This window comes from Mytilus edulis, chromosome 9 (genome assembly GCF_963676685.1).
Source record: "Mytilus edulis chromosome 9, xbMytEdul2.2, whole genome shotgun sequence".
NCBI lineage: Eukaryota > Metazoa > Mollusca > Bivalvia > Mytilida > Mytilidae > Mytilus > Mytilus edulis.
This window is the reverse complement of record NC_092352.1, coordinates 10,219,960-10,246,711: the sequence shown is the minus strand read 5'-3', so window position 1 is coordinate 10,246,711 and position 26,752 is coordinate 10,219,960. Positions and strand designations below refer to the sequence as shown.

The window sequence follows — 26,752 nt, the reverse complement described above, 5'->3', positions numbered from 1 at the left end:
GGCTTCCTCAGCCAACTGTTGGCATGTTTATGTTCAAATGTCATTTCTATCACTCAATCTTTAGAAGTGTTTCATAGAAAAACTGGTAGGATCCTTTTAGATTATATTGGAATGTTTTTATCGTTTCAAACATGATTTTCTCAAAGGTTTTTAACTCATTCATAACAAATTTCATGAGCAAACTGACAGGATACATCGGTATGTTTTGAATGTTTTCTGCTTCGAACTCGATTCATTAAAGTTTCTCTGAGAAACAGCTGAAGAACGTGTTTCAACTAATGTTTGTTTCAAATGCCATGTTTTTTTCAAAATGTTTTCCTTCTAGGAAGGTGGCCTGTGTGAAAATATTTACAGTTTTGAATGTAATTTCCTCCAAAAAATAAAATGTTAAATGAAGTGTTCGTCATGGTTCTGTTAGAGTGTGAGGTAGTTTTTCCAAGTCTGGTAGATCGTTTTCTTCAACAGACAATCCCTTTTGGTATCTTCTGCGTTTTTCTATTTTCATTTGCCAATAATAATAATTTAACCATATCACGATTTAGAAAAAATATCTTGTTTGTTTGAAATATTACTCCATTATTTAAATATGAAACAAATTTTGATTTGATCGATCCTATTATTCTTCAAAAGACATCTATTGTTGGTGTGATTCAAAGGAGCATACAACATTAGTTATAATTTCAGTCCCATGAAGAACGATTTGGATCATTTAAAATTGTAGAGGCAGAGTATCATCTTCTCAAACTAACAATACATAATGGAGATTTCATGTAAATTTAGAATATCAAAAACACGTTATCGATAGTTTTCAGTTGGACAATATCAACGTACAATCAACCATAATCGTAGGTTTTTTTGTGTGTGTCTGGGAATTTTATCGCTGTGTTGAAAACCCATTGGTAGCCTTTGGCTGTTCTTTTGTCGAATTGTTGTTTCTTTGAAAGATTCCCAATTTTTCATTCTAAATTTTATTTAACGATTCTATTTTTTTGACAGATAAAATAGAAAAAAATAGAAACGCGAGTTTAGCTTTTCAAAATTAGTGCTTATTTCAATAAAGCATGCTCTGAAAAGGAATTGCTTTAGTGACACAAATGTGATAAAGTTTTCACTTTATTCTCGAATGAAGGACATTTTGAAGGGCAGTAGGAAAATCTACTTCATTCGAATTATGTTACTTAATTTGTGTTAATTGATTTTCCAATCCGTTGGAACCTTTTGCAAGACGAAAATATGTGTATTTTTGTAATACCAGAAAAAAGTTTTTTTTTTAAATAGCTGTCTGCATAGTAAGAGTATCCACTATGATTGCTTGTTATACACTTCGATAGAATGTCTAAAGTATTTTATTTACAGGCAATAATATGATTTTATACATTAGTAGATATTCAAAAGAAACCGTCTTTGTTATATGTACTGCTGTGTTTTCTTTTTATCCCATCCTGAAAAAAATAATTTTGTATCAGCAGTCTTTACAAATAAGTATATTGCGATGATCTGTTTCTTTTTATATACGATTCTTGTAAAGCAGTTATAATTATTTTGTGAATTATTGTATCAGAATAATATTTAGATAAATTTCTACTCCACTAAAATAATATATACAACCCTGTTTTCCCATGAAATTATTTATAAAAGAAATTATTTTCATGTTTTAATTTAGATGATTGGTTGTTGTTTTGTTTCCCGTTCAGTTGTAATATCTAGAACGAAAATGCAGGTGGACATCTTGGCTGTTATATTATAACAAACAATGTTATCAACTGCATTCGTTGGATTTAAATATAGCTATGAGTAATGATGTAAAAAGGGACTATTCTAAACGCATGAGTCAAATCAAAGACATGGCAAACAAAAACGGAAATGAACGACGAAAAGATTAATGATAGTCTACAAAATATAAAAAAAGAAGATGTGGTATGATTGCCAATGAGACAACTGTCCACAAGAGACCAAAATTTCACAGACATCAACAACTACAACATAAAACTTAAAAATGAACAACATTAACAAATAAAGGATTAAGCAGATCCTGCTACACGTGTGGCACATTTCGTCTTGCTCATGTTATTTTTCCTTTAGATCTAACACATAGTTCATTTAAAAAGGGAAACACAGTCATTGTTAAAGAATTTGCCTATTTTTCGGAATCTTCTTATTTCCCCTCTTCCTGTTACGTTGAGTGAACCCTCAATAGTATAGACGAAAGGGGGTTCAGCTTATTCAAATGTTAAAGAAACATCAATACGCCTGTAGCAAGTCAGTTGTTATCAGTTCGGTTGATGTGTTTTTTGAGCTTTTGATTTTGCCATTTGATTAGGAACTTTCCTTTTTGAATTTTTCTCGGAGTTTGGTATTTTTGGTATTTTACTCTTTACCTTCATCTCTTGACCCAGTTACAGTTTTTAATGGAAGCATCCCATTCAGTTCCATGAGCACAAACATGTCTATATGCATCTCCATTCCAACACGAATAGTAGACTTTATCATCACAATTATCACCATAAAATTCACCACTCTCACAGTTCACAGGTGCTAAAAAAGAAAAGAAAGTGTGCTGAAGTTTAAAACAAAACTTAAGCCTGATCCCATCGTTTTTTTTTTATTATATATGAAAATAAGAGTATGCGTTATGATTGCCAGTCAGAAAACTCTTCACCAGAGAAAAAGAAGTTCACAACTATGAGTAAAACTCATACTGATTATATCAAGTACAACAGAGCGCTGTCAGACCCCTGTAAGCGAGGAACTGTAGTTGTACGAGAGCAAGTACAATGTATATAAATGCCTGCGCTATGCGTTACAGGAAACATATATAATGGTAATTACCGCATCGTTTAGCACCAACGTCGTTTTCCCTATTACATTTATCGATACTGCTATCCCACAGAGTACCATCAGCACACGTATGTTTCGACGGTTTCCCTCCAAAACATATGTAATAACTCTGATCATCACAACTATCTCCATACATATGACCTTCAACACAATCCTTCGGAGCTACAATGTTAAAAGGTAGTGTCAGGTGAGAAAACTCAAAATTACAGATGTGTTTTGTGTCAGTACCAGCGTTATGGTTAATGGTGCACATCTGTATTTTATACACGAACTTAAGTTGACATTTTAACTATATATGACTTGTCTATACACCACCACGAATTGGACGATTAAAGTTGTGTATAGAAAGCTTTTGGTCAATACAAGTATAAGCATAACGGACCATAGCAACTGTTTATTCATATTATTACGTTATCAATGTGATATTAAAGATGTACTCATAATTGGAACCTTTTATCTTTACAATTTACCTAATTTAATAAACTTTGAAGACCAATGCTTTAATTGTTGAAGGTTTCAGTTGCCCTGCCAAATGTGTCTAACCGATAACGAGTGTGGACGAAGAGCGCATTTTGCCAAAGAAAATGTAAGTCTAGTTTCTTTGATAATTTTCTTTTTTTGATAATAAATGTATTCATAATAGAATTTGTTTGAACCTATTCGAAATGTTTACGAGTCATCCTATCTTAATCCTTCCTCCTAAACAATCAGATTTGAGTAAATAATTATCGTTTTGTATACCAGAACCCTACACAAAATACATTCAGACATCCTACGAAGGGTCTACATTCCTTGATATAACCCTTTCATATATTGTGTAAACCCAAACACTGAAAGGAGTATACTAATATGCCGTTATGCGCTTTTCATTTAAATAATTTTTTTTTTATTTGCTATATGGACACACTGACCTTGAAACCGTAGTCAACTATTCAATCAAGTTTCTTACTAACTTACCACAAGGATCTGGGGTTGTTGGGTTTACAATATAGTCCCAGTTACAAATGTTTTTGCTCGAGTCCCATACAGTTCCAGTACCACATCTGTATTTGTGAGCAATCCCATGACCACATTGATAATATACTTTAGGATCGCATGCATCCGCGTAAAACTTTCCATTTGCACATTTAACTGGAGCTACAAATTAATACGTTCACATGAGAATTTTTTTTATCCACAAATGAGCGTCACTGAAGAGTCTTGTGTAGACGAAATGCCCGTCTGGCGTACTAAATTATAATCCTGGTAACTTTGATAACTATTGGTAGATATCGATGCGAGTGGACTCAGTCCCAAACGGTGTCATCATCTCAGTAATCAGTACTTCGGGACTGATATGATTTATAACAAACATATTTTAAATTGTTCCTTTATAAATTTCTAAGTAACTAATGTTTCATCTTACTCAGTCATAGATTAATTTGGCCATTATTTTAAGGTCACTGTCATTCATTTCGCGTTTCAACTGTTCCAGATCTTATAAACCCTAGGCATTCAAATATTCGAGTGTTCCCAACCAATGAAGTAGACTTGCTACATGTCCCTTCCTAATTATGTTTTTTCTTCTTTTTTTTCAATTTTGCCCCTTTAATAGTTTTACTGCTATAACTAGGAGATTACAATTATACTGACATCTGCAGGAGGGCAATCAGTAGGCTAGCACTTATCAGTAAACATATAAATTAGTAAGGGAAAAATAATAGAAAGGGAATTGTAGCAAGTCTACCAATGAAGCTAAACCTAGAAAAGTGCTTTGGACTTTATTTTGTCCTTTATGGTTTATAGCTCTACAACCTTTTAATAAGTTTTGGTTTTTCAAACATATAAGTCTCGAGCATCTTTAAAGAGTCACTGATTGTCTAAAATCGAACCTGGTGCAGAAATAAAAAGGAACCGTTTATATTACTGTAAACTAACTAATTTCGCGACTTTCGAGAGTAGAAAAATAACGCGAATTTAAATCGTCGCAATTAAGTAAAACTTGGATATTTCCTTATTTAACTACATCAAGTTAATTATATAATCGCGAAATTAAATCGCCGCGGAATGGAAATCGAAGTAGCTAAACGCGAAATAAAGTATCTGCAAAAATAACAGTATTTTCATTTTTTATCTTCTCGATATTGATTATAATCGAAAATGGAATTGAGTATTAATCAAATCAATATATGAAATCATTATTTCATTTTAATGCTAGTGGCAATTCACACAATAACATACTTAATCAATGCCTCAAATATTCGTAACTGCTAATATGTTTATAGAAAGAAACGTGTTATAATTATAAAGAATATTTCAACAAATAAAATTAAAGTATCTTTAAGAAAATTCAGAATGAGGAATTAGAAACGGCGATATTTTTATCCTTATTGTTTTAAGTATTATTTACCTCCACACCCTCCTGGACTTTCAGTGGTTGGTGCTTGAGTTGGCTGTGCAGTGGTAGGTGCCTGAGTTGGCTGGGCAGTTGTTGGTGCTTGAGTTGGCTGAGCAGTGGTTGCCGCCTGAGTTGGCTGGGAAGTTGTTGGTGCTTGAGTTGGCTGAGCAGTGGTTGGCGCCTGAGTTGGCTGGGCAGTTGTTGGTGCCTGTGTTGGTTGGGCAGTGGTTGGTGCTTTAGTTGGCTGCACAGTGGTTGATGCTGGAGTTGGCTGGGCAGTTGGTGCTTGAGTTGGTTTAACAGTGGATGTGGTCTTAGTTGGTTGATCGATACTATCTGGCAACATGTCTTTTAGTTTAGACATTAGTGGATTAATTCCAAGACCACATGAATTTGTAAAATCATCTAAATCAATAGCCCATACCATCGATCCGCCAAGGCCGTTTTGTCGAATATACTCTGCCTATATCAAAACAGAAAATGTAAACAAAAACCTATACAAACTGTAAGCAAATCTAACATTATAACCCCTTCCTCTTCTTCTAAAATCCATGTTGTGCCATGGGGAACTTAAATATCTTTCAAATGAAAAATTTAGAGAAACGTCACACAATGCCACAGATTCACTTTAACCATTCAATTAATGAAGATTGGGCTGGAATTGTATTTGTAGGATCAAATATTGTCCGTGGGACACTTTTTCACTTTTTCTACGGACAAAATGTTTTTATGAAATATCGTCCGAAAGATGTATACCTATGAAAACATGTTTTTTGAGATCTCAACCCCCTCTCTATACTCTGGCCAATGTAGAAAAAACAAAAGCATAACAATACGCACAGTAAAACTTAGTTAAAAAAGGTCCGAGTCCGAAGTCAGAATAGGTAACAAAAGAAACTAAACAAAATGAAAATGATACATTAATTAACAAAGAACTACTAGCTGTTTCTGACATACCAGCTCCAGACTTCAAATAAACAGATTGAAAGATTATGTCTTCATAATATAATATGAAGTACAATCCTGTCTTCATCATATAATATGAAGTACAATCCGTCCCGTTAGGGGTATAGTATTATACCATCATAAAATATATGAGAAAAACATAACTGGTTTAAAAATAAATGTGTTTATTTCATATGCAAAGACCTTAAACGTGAAGCAATATTATAGCCAAAATATGCAATCTTTAATGACCTGACAACAGTAAAGTAAATATATACCTTTTTAACAAGTCTGTTTAAAAGTTTGGTAAGCTTTGAGGTGAATGTCGACATTTTTGTGCTTTATAAAGAATATTACCTTAGAGAGGAATGATCCATTTAACTTAAATATTTATAGCATATCATGGTAGTTATGTTAGAACATATAGCCATCTGTATTTACTTGTTAAACTGGTCTTTAAAAGTTGTCATTGAGATTCAATTGCAACTGTATAAAATAAAGTATATTATTTACCTTTATCTGAATACTCTCCAGATCGTCATAACCAACCCACTGGTCACCTTTATGGGCATATGGTACTTTCTGTTCGTCGTTCCATACCCTGGTCCAGCCATTTGCTAGATTTTCACAAACCTAATAATATAATGAATATTCTTTAGAAGTTACTATTGTTTTTGCAAGAATATGGAATTTCAGAACATCAAAAATGTGAAAGAGATAGTTAAATCAATTTAGAAATGTTGCTGCAATAACCAACATAATTATATCAAAGATAAATTAAATACTTATTTTAGGAGACGGAATCAACGCTAAACTCATTTATTGATTAAAAAACCCAACAATACTATGCAAACTATAACATAATCTGGAATTTAAACCGAGGTCCAACAGTAGAGGTATAGACCCAACGGTATATATTACATTTACGGCTTCAATGTTTTCTGCACCAGATACAGTTTTCGACAAAATATGTTTCTTCAGTGATGTTTGAGGGCAATGTATTTATAAATTCAGCACTTATTAAATAATGAAGAGTTTAAAAACCAATAAAGGACAAAAATGCAAAGCAAAAGACCATAAAAATATTTCAACTAATTGATATAAAAATAATAGAGTTTTTAAGTGTAGTTTTTGATATTTCCTCCTAAAAACAGCATTGACAAGTTTAATGCTTTGGTAAGAAACATCCCTATGAAGCTTCGGTCGATGCTGCTGGTGGACGTTTCGTTCACGAGGGTATCACCAGCCCAGTAGTCGGCACTTTGGTGCTGACATGACTATCAATGATATGGTCATTTATATAAATTTCCTTTTACAAAACCTTATTTTTTTTTCGAAAACTAAGGATTTTCTTGTCACAGCCGTATTTTGCACATTTTTTTGGAATGTTGGGTCCACAATGCTCTTCAATTTTGTATTTGTTTGGCTTTTTAACTATTTTGATATGAATGTCACTGATAGTCTTATGTAGACGAAACGCGCGTCTGGCGTATTAAATTATAATCCTTGTACCTTTGATAACTATTTAGACCATATAAAAAAATAAAAACAGGGGAATAGTGTGTAGATGTAGCGATGTTAATGTCCATACGACCACAAAACATCATTCAAATAGAAAAATAAAATAGAAACAAAATTTGTTAAAACTTTCACTAAATAGTTATCAAAGGTACCAGAATTATAATTTAGTACGCCAGACGCGCGTTTCGTTTACATAACTCATCAGTGACGCTCATATCAAAATATTTATAAAGTCAAACAAGTACAAATTTTAAAAGCATTGAAGATTCAAAACTCCAAAAAGTTGTGCCAAATACGGATAAGGTATAAATCTATGCCTGGGGTAAGAAATTCCTTAGTTTTTGTAAAAATTCAAAGTTTTGTTAACAGGAAATTTATAAAAATGACCACATTATTGATATTCATCATGTTCATGGCAACACCGAAATGTTGACTACTGGACTGGTGATACCCTCGGGGACGAAACGTCCACCAGCAGTGGCATCGACCCAGTGGTGTAAATAGTAATCAAAGGTACCAGGATTATAATTTAGTACGCCAGACGCGCGTTTCGTTTACATAACTCATCAGTGACGCTCATATCAAAATATTTATAAAGCCAAACAAGTACAAAGTTGAAGAGCATTGAAGATTCAAAATTCCAAAAAGTTGTGCCAAATACGGCTAAACTCATGCATTTCAGGAGCCGTTGCAGATACAAAAATGGAAAAGCACAAAAAAACAGATAAACTCCTCATTACTCTCTAGCACTCACATTAGAAATTGTGGTGTAGCATTATGCGTTAAAGAAGGATAAGCAAGTAGATATAGATATATGCAATGACAATTACAACATAATACAGGACATCAACGTTAGTTTGTTCCATCGTATAACGAAATTTTAGCTACTTTAACGTTGCTCGAAACCAAATACTAGTGGTCATAAACCAAAAACAAGAACATACAAAGATTTCCATAAAAAAATACAGGAAAAAAAGGATACAAAACCAAAGTCACATTCCATTTAAATGTTGTAAAATAAGAGGTTCTTCTGATGAGTTATCAGAAGAGCAAAACGTTGTTTAGAATAACACACTCCAAAATTGGAACGATAACCTTGATTACATTTTAATATGTTTTTCTTCTTATGAATTTATTTATTATCTATTGGAAACAAAAAAAGTCATGATAGTACATTAACATATTAGGCGATCAGGCAAATGACACCCACGGGAATCTTACCAATAGTTAGAGTTACTTAATAAATTAAAGAACCGTAGGGGCGCACTCGCGTACCCCACTCCCCACGTTGTCTCTGGACATATAAAATAACTCTTAAGAAACGAAAATTGACTCATAATTTCCAGTCGATATGCACATCTACATAGTATGTCCTTAATATCTAAAAGGTATCATGAAATTTTGTTGTAAGGTTTCAGAGGATTTTTGATGACAAACTGTTGCAGTAGTATATTGAGGCAAATAAGTTCAAATGGGCGTAACTCCTAGAGAAAAAAAAATGAACCATAATTTCGAAAAAAACACCATTATACCCTCATCCCGGACCATCCGCAACTTCGTTGCGTGAGGTATAACAAGTGCTGATAAATTATTTTACATTTAATTTTTTTCGTATTTCATAGTGCCTCTTTTAATCAGTACTCTTTATCACTTACCTCGTAAAAAGACAGAAATCCCGCCTCTCCTGTATACCTTCCTGCTGCACCACCTCCAGATGCTGGACTTCCTAAAGCATGTGAAGACGAACCCATCTTAAACGATCTCCCATACAATCCCAAACCAAGAATTAATTTCTCCTTTGGAGTTCCACCATTAAGCCAAAGATTAACAGCATAATCCTTAAATATTTCAATTGTTTCATGACATGTTCTTATATCTTTTTCTTTTAAGTGATGATTATTGAAAATTCATATAGATCAAATATATTAACACAAACGAACTGTATGCAATCACTCAGTTCTCTAAGACAATGGATTGTTTTTAGAGTCCATGAACGTATATCGTATCGTATTGATTGTATTTGTCGAAAATATTAACAAATGTATTCACCGTAGATGTGACTTTAATTTTCTTTTCTAATGCATGCTTTCTTTATTCTTTCAATGTTATTTTAGTTAAACAACCACTAAAAATACAAAAGATAAATACTACGGATATGCTAGTTGAAGCAACAAGACAAATATCAATAAGACAGAAAAACATGTTTTTATCTTCAAGAAAAATCTATTCAAAACGACCATTGCAGACAAATGTGATTGGTTGTCATAGTCCTTACCTATTACAGACAGTTGAACCAGGTTTAATAGAATAAACCCTCTATCTTGTATATGTTTCTGAGAAAAGTTGATAAACTCACTTGATTTAACTTTTTCTGTTCGGTTGATTCGTCGTTCCTTGCATATAATGGACTGTTATGTCCAAGGAAATTTTCCCAACTTCCATGCAAATCATATGCCATAAGGTTGATAAAGTCAAGTTCTCTAAAAACAAATTTAAAAACAAAAATAAGTGTCCCTGGCGGATATACAACATTTATTCCTGGTATCTATGATGAGTTTATTTACACATATTTTGCGAATACAAAACCTGTTCTAGATCATCTGAATAATATAGAATATCACCATATTGCACTAGCTACAGTGCTCTACCAATTGTAACTTCTTAAAAACAAACTGAGAAATAAAGCGTAACAAAGAAGTGTATTCATTGCGAACGTCATCTTTTTAAGAAAACTCGTACATTGAAATTAAATTACTTCTTAAATTTACTGAATGAATAAATTTCCTGTTTGAAGATACTACAGGTAATTGAAAAAAATGAAGAACAGCATTTAAGTTATTTTTCAAGGGTAGAAAACTTACTTTGAAATAGAGCCAATTTCATAAGCAGTTTCAATTGTTCCGTCGCCAGCAGCAACTGCAGCTGTAAGAAGTAATCGAGGTCTACCGATTCTTTTCCCCTCATCTTCAAAGGCACTTCTCAAAATCTGAAATTTTATTGTTATGTTTTTTCGTAAAAGATCAAATAGGTCACTACTACACGAAGTTCAAATTCAACAAATAAATTCAACAGCCTACAAAGCACATTTTATTTACGTACAAACTGTGATCCCCTTTTCTTTTCTTCAAATAATTTTGACTACCAGCAGCAATCCAGAAGATAAAATGATATGATTATAAACTAAACAAGAAGGTTGCGTTTGATTTTAAGTTCTGCGTAAAATTCTGTAATAAATCATACCACCTCTTACAGTGGACTAATTATTACAGTTTAACAGTCTAAATGTCTAATCTTAAATAACATATGCGCACCAGTTAGGTTACGTGTGAGACCACTTTCGAGTTCATCCGTCACCGGAAAAAACTCGTCAATTATACGCGATTTTATCACCGTCATTTGTGCGTTTAGGGGCGTCATCACTTCCCTTCCAATGTTGAGCGAGTGGTTGGAAAACTATAATTCTATATTGTACGAATTATTCGGCAAATTGAATTCTCAAAATTGACAATCAACACTGCTGTCATTAGGGAATTGTCAGTAAGTACCTACAGAGCAACCATTATTTCTAGTTTATCCTGTACAAAGACGATCACTAAGACGCTTGGTGAACGTAAATAGTGCAGGGATACAGGCGAGCCCCTCTATCTGGTAAATGACGTCATAAAGGTGTGCATAATTGACGAGTTTTTGCCGGTGACGGATGAACTCGAAAGTGGTCTATTGTAAAGCTTTAAAAGCTGTTTGACCTATCCAGAGATAAATCTAAGATATCTGCATTCGGGTCGAGCATGTAACCAGTATACAACCAGTTCATACCAATTCTAGATAAATCCTTTTTTTCAAATAAAGGTAGAAATTTTACCTTGCAAAGCTGTGTAAATCTTTGTTTATCCTCAGGAGGACTTCCTCTGTTTGCTGGGTACTCCCAATCAAGGTCAAGGCCATCAAAGTTAATATGCCTCAGGTATGCAATGGCATTAGCCGCAAATGTTTCCATATCTTGAGTATTGTCTACTAGGGCTGTAAACGGTGCCGAGCCATGAGTCCATCCTCCAATGGCTAGTAATATCTTCAAGTCAGGATTTTTCATCTTCAGGTTGGCGGTCTCTTCATATTTACCTGATGATAATTTAATTGTTTAATATTTTACATTTTTGATATCGATTTACTGAACTTAATATGTATTCCACCCTATGCTGTTGTTGAAAATTGATTCCATTAACACTACTCTTTCTATGACGACCTTTTACAAGATCACTTTAATATTAGTCCCTTACAAGTAAACATATCTTTTCAGTCCAAATATGACACCTTCAATCCAGGTTACTCAAATTTTCAAGGAATTTCAGAGTACATACACAGTTGAACAAACTAAGGTTATATGTTGCCAGTCAAGGTCGTATAAAACTCCCATCATCATATGTTCAGTATCCTGCAATCGGTCAATGGGAACCACAGCTACATCTTAGATAAAGTCACCTATTCGGTTTTTGATTTTATGATTTAAAGAAATGAGTTGTTGAATCAATATCAATGAACTAATCCTACAAATGCAAGCCTACCAACCAATAGAATTTTGGAAGTCAAATAGCTTCCATTAATTAACAACTATCAACTAATATATCCAGTAAATAGAAGAAATAAATTAATCGTGTCATTAAATGCAAAGTTGTGTTTTCTTATCAAGCAAATTCTACAAAGGATACAAATCAGTAAAAAGCTCTTGAAATAAGTCTCCAAAACAATTTTTTTTTAATTTTCTTATGTTTTCAAGATTTCACACAAATATTGACAATAAACTTGCATTCCTACTGCCGAAAACAATAACTGTGGTGGGTTTTTTTTTTATGAAAATAACATTTTATTCATTTTATGCGTCCAACATTGTCCAATGCGCTTTTCTTTATTTGCCTTCACTTGAAATTTCAAACCAAGAAGAAAGCCAAGAAGGTGTCTGTCCTAAACACGTAAAGATCTATATGACAAGAAAACTTATAAAATAGCCATATTCTGACATCTTAGCCACGCTTAACTAACAAACATATTTAATCCAATTCAAAATTACGCTTTTCATGCATTACATACGTTATTTTCGTAAAATGCGTGCAAAATACATAACTCACCAACCGACCAGTCTGTAGATTCGTCATTCCATTCATAAGGTTGTATGGTATTTCCCACGACTTTTCCAAAAGAATAGATAATATGTGTGCACAGGGAAGGATCTATATCGGCTGGGAAGAACTTGTATGGTGCTGTTCTATACTGTGCCCAGTTTGTATGGTAACATACTCGTTTATAACCGTTAACATCTGGTCCAACAGTGTTTGGTGACTGTGTTGGCTGATTGGTAGATACTGTGTCAGTTGGTTTAGCAGTAGAAGGTGCATCCGATGGTTTAGCAGTAGAAGGTGTATCAGTTGGTTTAGCAGTAGAAGGTATCTCAGTTGGTTTAGACGAGGATGGTGCTTGGGTTTGAGGATTTCCTGTTGGAACTACAGAATCAGTAGGTAGAAGTTCCTTGAGTTTAGACATAAGGGGATTAATGCCGAATCCGCATGAGTTGGTAAAATCATCTAAATCCATTGCCCATACCATAGAACCTCCAAGTTCTTTATGTTTTACATATTCTGCCTGTAATTATATAATCGAAAAAGGAAATCATATTTACTGTTTCACATTTCAATTCTTCAAATCAGAAGAGATATCACTGACTGTACGGTAAGGGTGTTAGTGTAGTGGTAATTGAATTGTAACGTTTTATCTTCTCTATTAAGACTCTTTATTTATGGAATATGTTTAATTGGTACTATCAAAACCAACAACTGGCAACTACCCCCAGAGAAAATGAAAATCACAATAATAACTCTGAGGAAAGCTCAAACGGAAAGTTCAAAACGGAAAGTTCAAAACGGAAAAAAACGGATTAATCTGCTGTATAAGTCCTGGAATCCTCACAAATAAGTTTTACTATGTTTCATAATAATCCTATATATATATGAACGTCACAATATAGATAGTCAAACTCGATGAAATTCAGTTTTTGGATTGAACGTATTTTTCAAAACAATAATTGTGTATTTTAATCACATGTCAAAACCACATTACTACTGAACTCCGAGGAAATACAAAACGAAAAAACTAATCGAATGGCAAAATGAATAGCTAAAACACATCAAGCTAGCTAGGTCGTTTATATAATATTATAAATGCAATTTAAAGAATAAAATATACATACAAATTCAAATCCTCTTTTACTGGCATTCCTACAACTCAAGACTATGCAATAACAGCGATAGATATAGTATGTACTGTTTAGTAAGTTACAATGCATGCTCCATGCCAAAAGTAGGACATAATATAACAGTTGTGGTCACCTTTCCTCAATAAATTGATTAATCTGCTGTATAAGTCCTGGAATCGTCACACATAAGTTTTACTTTTTACTATGTTTCATAATAATCCTATATATATATGAACGTCAAAATATAGATAGTCAAACTCGATGAAATTTAGTTTTTGGATTGAACGTATAAATTTTCAAATCAATAATTGTGTATTTTACTTCCTCAATTAATCGTTGAGTTATATTTAAAGTCAATTATATCGATCTAGAGATAGAGATAAAGGGGGACTATTAAATTTCTTTTATAAGGTAAATTCAGATTTCTCTTAAACATAATGACATTTTCCCCAATCCTATTTCTTATTGTCAAATGTACAACTCGTCCATAGTGGGCGATCGTTTATCTCTCTGTCAAATGTATAAATAACCACGTCCGATCGGAATTGGGAGTTAAATTGGATTCCTCGCTTGCACAGGGACAAAAATTTCACACGTGAATTTTACATGAAACTTATATGATAGATTACCTATTACACTAAGCCTACCTTGACTGTTATACTCTGTAGATCGTCATATCCCACCCACTGGTCACCCTTGTAGGCGTATGGTACTTGCTGTTCGTCATTCCATTCTCTACTCCATCCGTTTGCAAGATTATGGCAAACCTTATTTTGTTAAAAAGAAATTATTGTAAATTATACGTTACACCTTAAGATAAAAAAAATCATCAAAGATACCAGGTTTACAATTTAGTACGCCAGACATTTCTTCTCCCAAGTGATTCGGCATAAACGTGCGAATAAAAAAATATAAACGTTATCAGTACCTCTTTTACTAAATAATTACTTAACAAGTGTCTTTTCTGGTAATATGTTTCGTGGTAACAAAAGATGGGTACTCTCATTGAATTTTATGAAATTTTGTAATTACTAGCAACTAAAGAATGAGTAACTGCACATGAACATCAAGAAATCCTATATGTAACTTTAATATTTTATAGATATGAAGAAACAGAATTACAGACGTATATATAATACATGTTAACATCGTAAAATAGTTCAGACACTTTGACTTTTTATTTCCATTTTTTGAAATCCTGTACATGTTCCATGAGATTTCATGACATTGGTACTGAAATATCCGTTTCATTGATATAAAATCTATCTTGAGTCACCGAATTAGTTGTGGCTATTTTTATGCTTACGTGGTTAAAAAGTTTGCACAGCTTGAAAATTAATGGGGTCAATAATCGCCGAAAAGGAAAAGTAAACATGGCGTCATGACTATATTGTACAACAAAATAATAGTTTTACGCTTTCAAAAAGATACATGTATTGCTTACTTTTTCACTTTTAATTCTACTGCCTTAACGGGTCCTGTCCTTTTCCGGCTTTATTTATATTGCTTGTGGCGTACCCTTATTCATTATTGAACTTACCTCATAAAATGACAGAAATCCCGCCTCTCCGGTATATCTGCCTGCTGCACCGCCTCCGGATGCTGGACTTCCTAAAGCATGTGAAGACGAACCCATCTTAAACGACCTTCCATATAACCCCAAACCAAGAATTAATTTCTCCTTTGGGGTTCCACCATTCAGCCAAAGGTTTATGGCATAATCCTTAAAAGATTTGGTAATTAAAATGAAATTTTAAAAATTGTATATATATATATATAGTATATCACAAATTTAAAATCGTAAAAAATAGTTGAGATGCTGTAATGAAAGCCGATCTCGGATTGCGTTCAGCGCATGTACGTATAACGTGAAACTTCTTCTTGGAAGCATAGTGAATGTATGTTGAAATAGCAAACGTCTGATTGAGAATGTATTATTATTTTAGAAAGGGGGGTTATAAAATAAAAACTAAAAACATAAATTTAAAACATAAACCTTGATGTCAAGTTCGTAAGGATTCCAACTTGGTAAAAAAAAGAAAGAAAAAAAAAGTGTCTAGAACGAGATGGAACCTTTGAGTCTCATCACAATACGTAATACAGTAACTACAGGTTGTATGACTGCATGATACGATGGACTAAAAAAAGAAAGCTCTTCAGAAGAAGAAAAAGTATAAATTACAGATGTGGATTTCAAGTCGCATGATAGTATTGTCTTTGCCAAAAGATAAAGACAAACCAATATGCAGTGTTAAAAAAATCACCAAAGATAACAGGCTAAACGTTTTGTATGCCAGACGGGCAAAAGGCTTCAAAAGACTGTCACAGTTTACTTGGTTATATTGTCTTGTGTGTCAAACACAGGCACTTTTCAATGAAACAAAAATACCTTGATGTTCTTGATAAAGTATTCATACCAACTACACATTTTAAATCTGCAGTAGAAGGTTGTTTGACTTGAAACATACATGTCGATATTTAATCTATTTTGTTTGAGGATTTTTCTGATAAACAGCTATAATAATATTCGTACCTGATTCAGTGTCTTTTGTTCTGTTGACTCGTCACTTCGTGCATACAGTGGACTGTTATGTCCAAGAAAAATTTCCCAGCTTCCATGTAAATCATACGCCATCAAGTTGATGAAGTCAAGTTCCCTGTTCAAATGAAAGCGTTTTAGTCGGGTACAAAAGTATATATAATTTAAACGAACAACAAAGTAGAAGGTGTAATAATGCTAGTTTTTTTTTGGTCCCTTGAAGAGCGAACATATTTATTTTGTATATTTCTGTACCAAATAGCATTATTTAGATGTCCATAAGACAATATTTCATCACATATCATTATTCACATATATGCATAAGGACTTCAAACTACTTTCATCTAGTTCAATAACTGCATTTATCGATATTCTACGAATTGTCCATACTGACTAATAATTTCCTTTTCGATATTATCAGCACAATAAAGTGACAGTGAAATTAACAACGTCGTCATAGGTAAAAAAGATATAAACAGATTAGCATTGGTCATCTCAACTTGATTGCTTTTTTCACTTTCGCCGTACCGGCTCAAGCAAGAAATCAATCTCGTAAAGATGATTAACGATAATCTATAAGATTAGGATTATTTTGCCATCTTGTCATATTATTTAAATATGAACAAATAAAAAGCGATTTAACACACATTGGTATTATTAATATACACCCTTTATACAATTAAATGTTTAGATTTAAGCGTTTCTGATAATGGCAAATGATAAAAAGCGAGTCGGACTCAAGTAATGTATAAAATGTTATTTTATGTTTTTAAATGCGCCTAGCAATGCCATATCTATTTGGATAAAACCTTAGAAAATAATTTGGTTCAAATTTATTTTGTTCAGAAGTGTGAAATAGCAATTGTCAGCCGAATATATCTGTTATGACATCATATTGACTTCAACAGGTGTCCAGATCATATCAAACGTTATCAACGAAATGAAATTTACTTTAAAACGATAGAAACAAATCCTCTTTTTTTTACTTTCAGGATTTGACATACCTTCTACTTATGGTAATACTTACTGAGATATAGCAGCAATGTCATAAGCTGAATTAACTGTTTCTTCACCGGCGGCTACTGCAGCTGTCAACAGCAAACGACTACGGCCAGACTGATTGGCTTCGTCTTCAAAGGCTCTTCTCAAAATCTGAACAAAAAATAGGATATGCAACAAATGTATGTATACGGTAGTAATTACACGTTAATAATTATTCAAGACATTCTGTCTTTGTATATAGTTTTTTATGCTGTGCTTTTTGTACTGTTTGTTTGTTTGTCTTTTTCTTTTGTAGCGATGGTGATGTCAGTTTATTTTAGAATTATGAGTTTGAATGTCCCTTTGGCATCTTTCGTCTCTCTTTTATTTGAAGGCACGTTTATGATAGTGACTATACAAGATTAATGAGAAACCTTTTGTTTCCAATTTGCCAAATTTAAATAATCTATTTCTTGTTTTCTAACTATTATCCCGGAATATTTCGAGTAAACTATTATCAAATATAGCTACAATTTTTATGTCTTTTAAAAAATCAATTATAAAAAGAAAACTTCTTTGCTTGAATTTTGTCATAACTTATCCCCACTCTCATGTCAAAATTAGAACAAATATAAAAAAAGAAGATGTGGTATGATTGCCAATGAGACAACTCCCCACAAGAGACCAAAATGACACAGAAATTAACAAATATAGGTCACCGTACGGCCATCAACAATGAGCAAAGCCCATACCGCATAATCAGCTATAAAATGCCCCGAAATGACAATGTAAAACAATTCAAACGAGAAAACTGAAGTATGTACATCGTTATTCTTACACGACATAGATCAGTAAATCTTTGTTTATCTTCGGGTGGACTTCCTCTGTTTGCTGGGTACTCCCAATCAAGGTCAAGGCCATCAAAGTTTATATTCCTCAGGTATTCAATGGCATAAGCCGCAAATGTTTCCATATTTTGAGTTTTGTCTACTAGGGCTGTAAACGGTGCCGAGCCATGAGTCCATCCTCCAATGGCTAGTAATACCTTCAAGTCAGGATTCTTCATCTTCAGGTTGGCGGTCTCTTCATATTTACCTGATGGTAATGAAATTGTTAATATTTTGGATTTTGATATTCATTTGCTAAACAAACGAAAAGAGATAGGTCTAATTTATTCTCGGTACATTTAATTTAATTTACTCGCAATATCGTTACACTTGCACACATTTACTTTAAAGTTAACTCGGCTAGATCATGTTCCCTTCTTTGTTTATTTAACTACAACCTTATTAATTGAATCATTTACATGTACCTCTCTAGTAGGTTTTAGTTTTAATCTCATTCATTTTCTAATGATTTTCAAACGCAATTTGTTTCTGACAATTCAAACTCCACGTGCGTTTGTGCATTAACGCAATTTTACAAATGGAAATCACTACAGTGAATAAATTATATTCACTATGAAATATTACAATAAACTAAAATTGAGAATGGAAATGGGGAATGTGCCAAAGAGACAACAACCCGACCATAGAAAAAAAACAGCAGAAAATATATATAAATATGTTTAATATGTAGACTTACCAATCGACCAATCCGTAGATTCATCATTCCATTCATAAGGTTGTATGGTATTTCCGACTACTTTCCCGAAGGAATAGATAATATGTGTGCACAGGGAAGGATCGATGTCGGCTGGGAAGAACTTGTATGGTGCTGTTCTATACTGGGCCCAGTTTGTATGGTAACATACTCTTTTATATCCGTGAGCAACAGAGGCTGTCAAAAACAGAATATTAATAAACGCTCTTTTTTTCTAAATAGATCAGATAAAACACAATAGAAATCATTAAAGAGAAGAATGGTTTGAATTAAAACTTTGAAAATGAACATATTTTTGTAATTGAACAATAACTATATATGTTTTTTTTTAATTTCGTTTGGGCTTGTATTTTATTTTATTTCGGGTTTATATCATCCGTTCATCCTATTTCGACTCTTTAAAATTAACGAGTCTATCCTTAATTATTAATGTAGATTATATGGCCTCCAAAATACCGTTTCGATCCCTAACATCACTAAAAATTTATTGTCGAAATCCGGATATGGTGCTTTTTGTCTGCAATTCGCTTTTTGTACGCTTTTGCTTTTTGTCCGATAATTTTGCTTTTTGTCCGAAACTTTTGCTTTTTGTCCGTTGCTTTTTGTCCGTTTTGCCTTTTGTCCGATTATTTTGCTTTTTGTCCGAAACTTTTGCTTTTTGTCCGAAACTTTTGCTTTTTGTCCGTTGCTTTTTGTCCGTTTTGCTTTTTGTCCGATTATTTTGCTTTTTGTCCGACACTTTTGCCTTTTGTTCATTGCTTTTTGTCAGTTTTGTTTTTTTAGCTCATCTAGTTTTCTCGTTTGAATTGTTTTACATTGTCTTATCGGGGCCTTCTATAGCTGACTATGCGGTGTGGGCTTTGCTCATTGTTGAAGGCCGTACGATGACCCATAGTTGTTAATGTTTGTGTCATTTTGGTCTTTTGTGGATAGTTGTTTCATTGGCAATCATACCACATCTTCTTTTTTTTATAAGCTCTTCTCATCACTTTGAAAAAAATTAAACTACTGGCAAAATAAAATCAGATGTGGCCCAAACCATCCTTATGGTAACTAGTTTTAAAAAATAGTACCCCTTGACACGCCCAATAATTTTGTTCACCCCATGTGTGCGGTATACCATCTACTACTCAACTTTATTGTTTTCTGTTTTTTCTGTTTGTTAAATCAATAATTAGGATCCATGTTACATCTCATGATCAATTTATTTGGAAAATCGCCAATTGCAGTCAGCAGTGTTTAAGAACATCAGGTGTTCGACCTGTTAGTCAAATGCGTTATGTTGATATTTACTTTTTAACTTTTTTTGTCTTTTGGAAAATGTTGTTTGTGCTGTACTTAGACCCCTCTACCAAGAAATTTGTTTTACATGCACACGTATGAAAGTTGCGGTTTTTATCCAACGCAATCATATGTTTGAACGTTGTTTTCAATTAAGACTCGTATATATATATAAATTGCGGTTTTTATCCAACGCAATCATAGGTTTGAACGTAGTTTTCAATTTAGACTCGTTTATATTTTTCGTTTGGGCTTGTATCATATTCTCCCTCCGGTTTATATGATCCGTTCATCCTCTATTGACTTTTAAAATTCAATAGTATATCTAAAAATGAGGGTACATTTTATATGGCCTTCCAAATACCGTTTCGATCCCTTACATCACTGATAGGCGAGTGACTTTAACCATAAAATTAAATTTTTAAAGCACCTACCTAACACACGGCTAAATTATATATCATTTTAAAGCTACACATATGTACTATCTACGGAAGCGTATTAGCGCCACACATTTTTTTTTTTATTTTTCTTCCTATGTTTGAGTTATAACGCAAACCTTTGCGTTATAACGCAAACCTTTGCGATATAACGCAAACCTTTGCGTTGTAACGCAAACCTTTGCGATATAACGCAAACCTTTGCGTTATAACGCAAACCTTTGCGTTTAACGCAAACATTTGCGATATAACGCAAACCTTTGCGTTATAACGCAAACATTTGCGATATAACGCAGACCTTTGCGTTATAACGCAAACATTTGTTTTATCTTATTTCTTATTTAAGATTCAAAGGAAACAGTAGTTTTTAATGGAGGAGGCTGGATATAATAAAATTGATCACCTTTGTAGTAATTGCAAAGTAAACTGCTAGAATAATTAGATCATATCAATGACTAATAATGAGCAGAATAATATAAGAATATGTGGTATTAGTGCCAATAAGAAAACTCTCAATCTAAGTCACTATTCGTAAAAGTAAACCATCATAGGCCGAATTACGGTCTTCAACACGGAGCATTGGCTCACACTAAACAACAAACTATAAAGGTCCCCAAAAACGATATCCAAGTTACTACTAGTATATATATTACAAAGAAAATTGAGTAAATTGAGGTTATACCTAAGAAAAAAAATCAACCCTCCTAATATAGCTATAACCGAATATAAATATATTTCCAAAATAAGCTCTCGTTTGAGAACTGTGTAAAGTAGGTTACATTCAAACAAGCTACCCTTTGGCAATAAATGTATAGAATGAAGATGTTTTATTAATAAAATTATGTTCTCTCTATTCAAATTGCTACCCAAGCATCTTAAAAATACTTCATTATATTGAAATGAAAATTCAATGACTTTCTATCAAAGAATCTTGATCATATTCTGAGTTTTAAAAAAAATGTTTCCTTATTAATAATTCATTTTAAAGCAGAAAGATCATTTTGTCTATTTGACTTGGAGGTTTCACAATTGTATGACATTATTTTTGATCTTTCAATTTTAATATGACTATAAACTATATCTATTTTCTTGTTAAATTATATACTTTTCTGATGCACAAATCAGTCTTAATTTATGTATAATTGCACTTCAATTATTCCATTATTCCTATGCATATTTATTATAATGATTTGGCCTTGTATGTATGTTTCTTTTTTTATCTACTAGTAAATCACATCCGAAATGAATGACAGACGGACATATATACAAAACTTAATGAATAACTGAAATAAAGATGTTTGCGTTATAACGCAAAGGTTTGCGTTATAACGCAAAAGGTTTGCGTTATAACGCAAATGTTTGCGTTATATAACGCAAAGGTTTGCGTTATATCGCAAAGGTTTGCGTTATAACGCAAAGGTTTGCGTTACAACGCAAACATAAGAAGAAAAATAAAAAAAAAATGTGTGGCGCTAATACGCTTCCGTACTATCTGTTTTGCCCGGTCGTTAAAAAATCGTACGGTGCAATTTCCGTCAAATCGAGATCAAAGGCCAAGGACGAATAAGTGCATATTTTTTAAGATTTCTGCCTGATTGCATTATATGACTTTTATATACCTAATTCACATATGCAAACAATTTAAACTTTTAGCAGAGCGATTAACAGTCATTATTCAAATGCATTTTTTAAAATTTAAAGCGTGTTTTTGACAGAGAGCACATGTTTCCTGAAATTCGAGTAAAAGTTAACAAAATGTGTGAAAACCCAATTTTTCTTTCTGGTGCAACTGATAATCACTTTAAACTAAGTAATACCATGTAATGACTATCAAAGAAGTTTTTGACATCATACAATTTCCTAAAAGTATGCTTACTTCTAATCAAACAGCAAATCATAATAACTCATACAGTTGCCCAAAATACCGCCATCTGCGAAAACACTGCTTTTAAGAATTTCTTCCTATTTAAACATTGTATGTGGTCAATATAAGATGTAATAAACAAATTCTTAAGAATCTGAAAAAAATTAGAGTAAAAAAGATGTGCGCGAATCATCTTATTGCTGGAAATAAAGGGGGTGAAACTAAGAGATTGCAATCTGCATTGTAACTACCAGTCTGAAATAAACATATTTTGACTTTCCTAACTGTTTGATTTTTAGCTTCATTTATATCAATATTGATGTACTGAAAAGACCTTTTTATTCATTTTATGTGAATTGAAAATTTAGACCAAAATAAATAAAAAATAAATAGATGAAAATTGAAATTTCAAAAAATTTCTAAAAACTAGTAAACACATTATAAATCTTGATTTCTTGATTGCTTGAATTGCGTTGTTCATTGTTTACATGTATTAATTCATAAAATAAGAATAATTTTGAATATCCATTTATACGCAAAGGTTCTAGTTACAACTAGACTTCCTGAATAGCTTGAATGACTAGTTAATTTTTCATACAAGGATGATTTCATGCAAGAGTTTCTGATGACGACTGAAACTTCACTATATAGATGATGTCATCTCACCAAAGAGTGCAAAATTTGTGACAATGTTGGGCTCGTATTATCCATTGAAATCGGAAATAAAACACTCAGCAGATATAGTTTACTCCATCACGTATCTTGAAATCGATGAGGGTTGGTTGAGAAAAAGTTTTACAAGAGAAATGTGCATAAAACAACCCATAAAACCACCCCTTACTACAAAATTATAAACTTCTCATTTCCATCTAACTTGGCAACATTATAGCAACGCCTGCATATCTATACTACTAAAGGAGGAGACCGATTTTATTGAGCCGCAAAAACTGGGGAAACGCATCAACTATAAGAGGAACACAACGATATAACAGAAACACTGAACTGCTACAAAAAACACACGCCAACATACAAAGAAACATATTATTCGATACCAACTGTCATATGCCTGACTTGGTACAGGACATTTGAAGAAAAATGGTTGTTCAAACATGGTTCTAAACCAGAGTTCAAATGCAAAGTTGAAATCAGCCCTTTGAAAATTTCATGGAAGCCACTACGAGTTGGTTGACAATTATGAGATATCTGTTTCGCCAGATGACGACTGATAAGTTCCATCGACGTAACCAAATTGCCGTCATCTCTGCCGTAAATGACACCAACCGAATAAGGCTTGGTACCGAGTTAGGAAATACAGAAGCCACATGACGGCTTTAAAGAGAGCATTGATGTAGTGGTTAGTGCATCGAACTACTAACACAAAGGTTCCTGGTTCGATTCCCGTTCCGTGATGAAAATTTCAGGGACTGAATTTTCGGCTCTACTAGACACCATTTGTGAGTATGGTCTTAAAGAAATAATGAAAGTCCGTCGGAAGGGGACGATAAATGGCTGACCCGTGTAAATGGAGAGCCATATCTCTTGCACGTTAAACACACATTTGTAGATTTCGAAAAAAGAGCAGACTTATGCCGCTACAAGGCAGCACTTGCTCACGCAAAGTGGAAAGAGATTAATTCAAGTTGCAAAACTTGTTTCCCAATCCACTATAAATAAATATGTTTAAACTAAAACGGTTGTCACATGTGGAACATAATCTGCCTTCCCTTTGGGAGCCCCTGAGTTCACTCAAAATGTTTTGGGGAGATTGTGTTACTCAATCTGTAGCTTTATATGTTGTGTTTTGTATACTGTTGCTTGTCTTGTTCGTTTGTTGCCCGGCTTACTCAGTTCGTTTTTAATTATGAGTTTGATGTCCCTATAGTATATTTCGTCACTATTCAAGTAGTAAAAGGTTTTAAAATGATAGATCAGTGTAGCTAAATGTATCATGATAACGATTTGGTTCTATATATATATATATCACCGTGAGAAAATTAAGTTACTTAGTATTTTTTGCGGATATTTGTCGTATTGCGTTTATCTTCTTCACATTTCTTTTAGGTGATTTTTGGCCGATTTTCATTACTGCAACTTAATGTTTTTAAAGTAAAAAAAATACCAAAGGGACAATCAACATCTAAAACCATGAATCAAATAAAGTTAATTAAAACCATGAACAAAATAAAATTAAAAGTGCTAGAGACGAACAACAGTCCACAAAACACAGCATACCATGAAAACGATCTCTCCTAAAACAGCAAATGATCTTATAAGGTAAAGAAGGGTATTTAACTTTGTCATTTTGTTATTATACACTGCTTATAGTGTTTTACATCCACAATGACATGCTTTTGTATATTAAAAGCTTATGTAGAAATTTCTCAAAGCATCTTTTATTCAATTAATTAAAGCGATTAAACTTCTAAACACATTTAATATGATTTAATATAGCACGATTTTAAACTAAATAAGAAACAGCCGCATTTTATTTAGTTCGTTTACATTCTGCTCTAGACAACCAAGTGTTTCTAACAAAGGTTACTTATTTCAATGTTGCTTACGATTTAGTAGCAAAGTCATGTTTGCATTTAAACATAATTACAAAAAGTAAAAAAGTTTGACTTAGTAAAATACAGTTTAACCTCAATTACCTCGCATATTTTATGTTCTAACTTTAAATGTCCCTTCTTTTATTATGAAATATCATTCTCCTCCCTGATATTCACAATTAGCGATGTGCTATTCTAACATAAATTAACAAAATGATCGCTATTTGAAGATGGTAGATTTTTGGGCAACTGCAAACACTTCAATAGAAGGCTGTTCCATGAACAAAAATAAATAATAACATCTTAAAATTACAAAACAAATATTCCTTGACCTAAAAAATATACATTTATCTATTTTTTTGCATACAAATATCGATTCCCCAAGCTATATTTTACTTTTTGAAAAAAAAAATCATTTTTTTTGGATTTGTGATAAATTTCAATTTTTGGGAAATTTTGCGCATCGAATTTCTTATTTTTTGTTTGATTTGGAAATTATGTATCATGTTTCATAAAGTTCATATGATCTTTTGAAAAATTTTAGGGTACAAGAGTTAGAAAATAGCGTTTTATTTAATAATCGCAAAAATTGGATTTTTTTTCATGACCTTTGACCTTGATTTAACAGAAAATGCACCGTACGATTTTTTTACGACCGGGCAAATCAGAAAGTACAGATTATCAGCTTTCGAATGATATATAATACAGCCGTGTGTTAGGTGGGTGCATTAAAGTCGTTAACTAAGCGTCTTTTTGAAATAAGTCACTCACCTATGAAGAGACATTTATTGTCGAAATCCGGATCTGGTGTACTAAAAAAATATGACACCTTATGTTTGTAGCATAACATCTTGGCCAGAAGTTTTTTGGTTTATGTTTAGTATTAAGTTTGTATTAAGATCTATTTAGTTACATCTTGTGATCAATTTTATTTGCCAATCGCCAGTGGCAGTCAGCAGGGTTAAAGAACATCAGTTGTTCAACCTGTTAGGCAAATGCGTTTTGTTTAAATATACTTCTTCACTTTTTTGGCCTTTTGGAAAATGTTGTTTGTGCTGTTTTGAAACCCTTCTACAACGAAATTTGTTTTACATGCACACGTATAAAAATTGCGGTTTTTATCCAACGCAATCATAGGTTTGAACGTAGTTTTCAATTTAGACTCGTTTATATATATACATGTACGGTGTTATTACTTTAATGCGAAAATGTACTTTAAAAGACATAAAAAATCTAATTAAATTTCACTTACCAAATAACGCCACTGTCAAAACCAAAAATTGAGGATTCCACTTTGTGACCATCTGAAGAAAAAAATAGCCTCTTTTTTATCAAAAAGTTTATCTTGTCCAACATTGATTAAAGTAAGTATAAGTAATACATGTTTACACTGGTTAATTATATATTAATTGATTGTTAGTTATACAAATACGACAAAGAAAAGAGAAAGGAACATTAATATGTCAAATATATTATATCTGTTATCATGTTTAACATGTATGGTGATTAGATCTACAACCGGTAATTCTGGTCTCACAAGAAACTGTATAGAGACTGGGAAACATATAATCTGA

General features: G+C 32.8%; 1 protein-coding gene across 2 annotated transcripts; it reads right to left on the bottom strand.

Moving 5' to 3' along the window:
- Positions 1-1,328: 1,328 nt before the first annotated feature.
- LOC139489501 (probable endochitinase) lies at positions 1,329-26,507 on the bottom strand. 2 transcript variants are annotated; one of them, XM_071275982.1, is made up of 18 exons: positions 26,431-26,505; positions 19,030-19,224; positions 18,284-18,540; positions 17,492-17,616; positions 16,459-16,582; positions 15,466-15,648; positions 14,573-14,692; positions 12,805-13,315; positions 11,544-11,800; positions 10,543-10,667; positions 10,038-10,161; positions 9,337-9,519; positions 6,674-6,793; positions 5,228-5,678; positions 3,796-3,975; positions 2,830-3,000; positions 2,379-2,535; positions 1,329-1,442 (listed from the first exon to the last, which is right to left on the bottom strand). In XM_071275982.1, the coding sequence occupies exons 1-17, from the start codon at positions 26,480-26,482 to the stop codon at positions 2,381-2,383; spliced, it is 3,333 nt and encodes a 1,110-aa protein (XP_071132083.1). In that variant the 5' UTR covers positions 26,483-26,505; the 3' UTR covers positions 1,329-1,442; positions 2,379-2,380. The 2 variants fall into 2 exon arrangements, with proteins under 2 accessions (XP_071132083.1, XP_071132084.1); XM_071275983.1 differs by lacking the exon at positions 2,830-3,000 and having other exon boundaries at positions 26,431-26,507.
- Positions 26,508-26,752: the final 245 nt, after the last annotated feature.

Excerpts from the sequence above, each read along its gene's own strand:
- LOC139489501 (XM_071275982.1), bottom strand. The coding sequence starts at position 26,482 with ATGGTCACAAAGTGGAATCCTCAATTTTTGGTTTTGACAGTGGCGTTA. Across the intron at positions 15,649-16,458 it reads AACAAAAGACACTGAATCAG|GATTATGCCATAAACCTTTG; the intron begins GTACGAATATTA and ends AAATCTTTTAAG. Across the intron at positions 9,520-10,037 it reads AACAGAAAAAGTTAAATCAA|GATTATGCTGTTAATCTTTG; the intron begins GTGAGTTTATCA and ends GAAATATTTAAG.